At 36.2% G+C, this 3,767-nt stretch overlaps 1 protein-coding gene across 1 annotated transcript; it reads left to right on the top strand.

Annotated features, from left to right (window-relative positions):
• The first annotated feature begins 538 nt into the window (after nt 1–538).
• Nucleotides 539–2,208, top strand: LOC104099773 (peroxidase 64-like). The gene is made up of 4 exons (XM_009606875.4): nt 539–820; nt 917–1,105; nt 1,382–1,544; nt 1,681–2,208. Exons 1-4 carry the CDS (start codon nt 617–619, stop codon nt 2,073–2,075), a joined length of 951 nt encoding a protein of 316 aa, XP_009605170.1. The 5' UTR covers nt 539–616; the 3' UTR covers nt 2,076–2,208.
• The last annotated feature ends 1,559 nt before the right edge of the window (nt 2,209–3,767 follow it).

Here is a 3,767-nt window from a genome sequence, read left to right as displayed (position 1 = left end):
ATTTGGAGCAAATTTTTGACGGCAGAAGCATGTTTGTGCCAAAGTATTAAGGACGAGCAAATTAAAATTTCTCAATTTCGCATAGTTCACATATTTGGACGTTTTCCATAAGTTAAATTGTGACAATATACCGATATTTTATTTGCGCAAGATTGAACGAGCCACTCGACTAACACCTACCTCAATGACAGATGCTTTGCCGACGCTGAGAACCAGATTGTTCTAGCTAACCAAAATGAGACATGGATATTGTAAGTCATAATTACATGCATAATAACAATTGCTTAATAAATTTCAAATGTTAACCACGATAGATATCCCATGTCTGCTCAAATCAGTACCCTTTTGAAAGTTTGATTAGGCATAAAGCTGAACAGAGAAAAAGTAACAATTAATAAAAATCTTATAGCAGGAAATGCTTAGAAAACACTCCACTATCTATTACAAACATGCATGCCATCAAATTTACTATTCGAGCTAATCATTTCAAATAGACAATTAATCCATTAATAAGTACAGACCTTTGGACCTCTCCCTATAAACAAGCTTTGGAATCGTTTCGTGCTTAGACATAAGCCATAATAGTATTACAATTCCTAGCAGGCTTAAAGAACCCATGGCACATTTTGTTCCATTGTTGAGCACATTGCTTATTTTCTCCATCTACTATCAAGGGAATGCACTTAGTTCAAATTACTATGCAAAAACATGCCCTCAAGCTGAAGACACAGTAATGCAGATTGTAAAGAAGGAATCAAAGAAAGACAAAACGGTGCCCGCAACCCTTCTGAGGATGCATTTCCATGATTGTTTCCTACGGGTATACAAATTAACAGTACTAACATTTTCAATGTTTATCTTCCTGTAGATTAGCTAAACTTTTCTTAAAAATTCCCCCTATTCTACCTTTTTGAAGGGCTGTGATGCTTCTATTTTGTTGAGCTCCAAGGGGAAAAACACTGCAGAAAAGGATGCTCCTCCTAATGGTTCTATGCATGGATTCTACGTCATTGACGGCGCAAAGAGAGCAGTTGAAGCTATATGTCCTGGCGTTGTCTCTTGTGCTGATATTTTAGCGTTTGCTGCAAGAGATGCAGTCGTGTTAGTAAGTACCCCCACTAGGACAAAAAACATAAAAAAGCATATAAATAGGATAAGTTTTCTACATTACATACTACGTGAACGCGGAATGCCTTTTTAACATATGAGTTTAGTAAATAAGTGCGGCTAAAACATAATGATCAAGATGGCCTAAAAGTGTGTCTATATATATATATATATGGACTATGTTATACATGTTAACAAAATCGAAATTCCATTAAAATTGGTACTACTAAAGTAGAGACTCCGAAAATAAGGACTAATTGTGTTGATGTTTCAGTCAGGTGGGCCTTACTGGGAGGTACCAAAAGGAAGAAAAGATGGGCGAATATCTAGAGCCACTGAAACAACACTGCTGCCCAAGCCTACATTCAACATTTCTCAGCTCCAACAAAGTTTCCAACAGAGAGGTCTTTCGGCCGATGACTTGGTGGCTCTTTTAGGTCAGCATTATATAACAATTAATGCTCCAAAATTTTGTCGAATTAATTTCTTAAATGGTCTTCCAACTTACAATTTTCGCACGATCTTCTCTCTATACTTTTGTTAACTGATAGAATTATATATTATCTTTGGCAGGTGCACACACTCTAGGTTTTTCCCATTGCTCATCCTTTATTAGCCGAATATACAACTTCAATGCCACACATGACATTGATCCTACACTACGTCGATCGTTTGCAGCAAGCTTGAAGAGCATATGTCCACTCAAAAACAGGGCTAAGAATGCAGGAATAAGCAATGATCCTTCCCCAACAACTTTTGATAATACTCATTACAGAATAATTCTCCAAAAGAAGAGTTTGTTCTCTTCAGATCATGCTTTGCTCACTACTCCAAAAACCAAGAACCTAGTTTATAAGTTTGCTACCTCAAAAGCAGCTTTTCATAAGGCTTTTACTAATTCCATTATTAAGATGAGTAGCCTTACAGGTGGTCAAGAAGTTAGAAAAGATTGCAGGGTAGTAAACTGATTGCTCCATTGTTAATTAATTCTACTTAGCGGTTTGATATCTGTATAATTGTAATGAGATGATCCAGGAATATGGGCTGTCTATCACTTCCTATATTGTCTTAGTTTCATTTTATTTCAATTGATGTTTTATACTTCTGCCACACAATAGGGGTGATTTGAGTGGTATCCAATTTTCGCATGCACTGATTATAGAAGGTCCTGGTTCTTTTAAGAGTTTCTTATACTACTGTTGCGAAAATAGTAAATGCGGAAAGTAAATAATACAAGTATTTTTATGTGGAAAACACCCGGCTCAAAAGGTGAAAAAACCACGACCTACAACTCAGTAGGATTTTTCCCAACACTTCACTAAATTACTGAGCCAAAACATCATTTACAAAACTCTTTGTAAACCTAAGGATTACCTCTAATCCCGTTGTGACAACCAACTTCTAACTGTTGCGATAACTTCAAGTTAACTCTAACTTGAATACTCAGAGTACCTAATACACTTGTCTCTAGATAAAGCTGAAAGGTACAATTTGAAAAGCCCTACTACAATTGAACTAGAATAAAAGACAGATATTCGGAACTGGTTCTTCTATCTGGTTCATGTAGCTTCAGATTCGCACGCTTGAATCACACAAGAATTGTTTGCAAAATGCCTTGCTATTTTACGCTCAACTCACGTTTAACTTCAGTGTTTGTGCGTACCTGTAGAATGAGAACCTCATGCAATTTATAGAGTTAGTAGAAATAACTAGAGTTCTAATGTTATACTCTTCCATGGTGGAAGAGTTTTAGTTATCTTCAACTTCTAACTCATCCCTTATCTAGGATAGAGTCTCTTCGAGTAAGGAGTCCTTCTCCTTATCATTTATGCAACCTTTTCGATCAGAAGATATCAGATATAACAACCTAAGCTTATCTCCTTCACGTGCATCCCGTATGCTCGAATCTGCCCGTGTCTGTGTACCCTGTGTATGGACCTGGTTCATACTCGAGTTCCTTTGTCAATCATCAAAACAAACTTTACTTGGGTCAACAAATTCCCCCTTTTTGATGATGACAAACTCTGTGCTTTTCATAAGCATATGTCATGTGTCAACTTAACTCAACATCAACACAATGTTAGAACACTTTCCATTTTAAAGTCACAAATCATCAAGGACCAGGTTCATTAGGTTATAAGCATCATAGTCCAAAGTAAAAAAACACAACATATCTTCCTCCTTTTGGCATTATCGAAAAGTTGCATAATTATGTTAGATAACCAGATTTTAATATAAATTACTCATGGCCACTTAGGCTACTTCAAATGCAATCATGGAGTCAAGCATTATTTATCAATCTAATGATATTAGTCAAACAAGAAGCATCAACAAACAGTTAGAGCAAAAAAACAGTTGATTATCATTGATACTAGTCATCCACAAAGCATAAAAAGAAATAAAAACACTGGATCATGAGCAAAAAGATAAAAAAGAAATCTGATCCGGATCACTGGTTTGTCTAACTAAGCTAGGAAGGTTTTAAGGTTGGGAAGGACTAGGTTCTTAGTTTTTGTCTTGAAGCAGTTTAGGCATATCATGAAGAATGTCATCATTCTTCTCTTTTTCCTTTGCCAGCTCTGATAGCATCTCTCTCAGTTTCTCCTTCTACCAACCTCTATTTCAGCCTTTCAATTTCATCATCCTTAGCCCCACTTTCT

This window comes from Nicotiana tomentosiformis, chromosome 2, assembly GCF_000390325.3.
Source record: "Nicotiana tomentosiformis chromosome 2, ASM39032v3, whole genome shotgun sequence".
Taxonomy (NCBI): domain Eukaryota; kingdom Viridiplantae; phylum Streptophyta; class Magnoliopsida; order Solanales; family Solanaceae; genus Nicotiana; species Nicotiana tomentosiformis.
This window is presented reverse-complemented; position numbering and strand designations above follow the sequence as displayed.

Excerpts from the sequence above, each read along its gene's own strand:
- LOC104099773 (XM_009606875.4), top strand. The coding sequence starts at position 617 with ATGGCACATTTTGTTCCATTGTTGAGCACATTGCTTATTTTCTCCATC. Across the intron at positions 821-916 it reads TCCATGATTGTTTCCTACGG|GGCTGTGATGCTTCTATTTT; the intron begins GTATACAAATTA and ends ACCTTTTTGAAG. Across the intron at positions 1,106-1,381 it reads CAAGAGATGCAGTCGTGTTA|TCAGGTGGGCCTTACTGGGA; the intron begins GTAAGTACCCCC and ends TTGATGTTTCAG.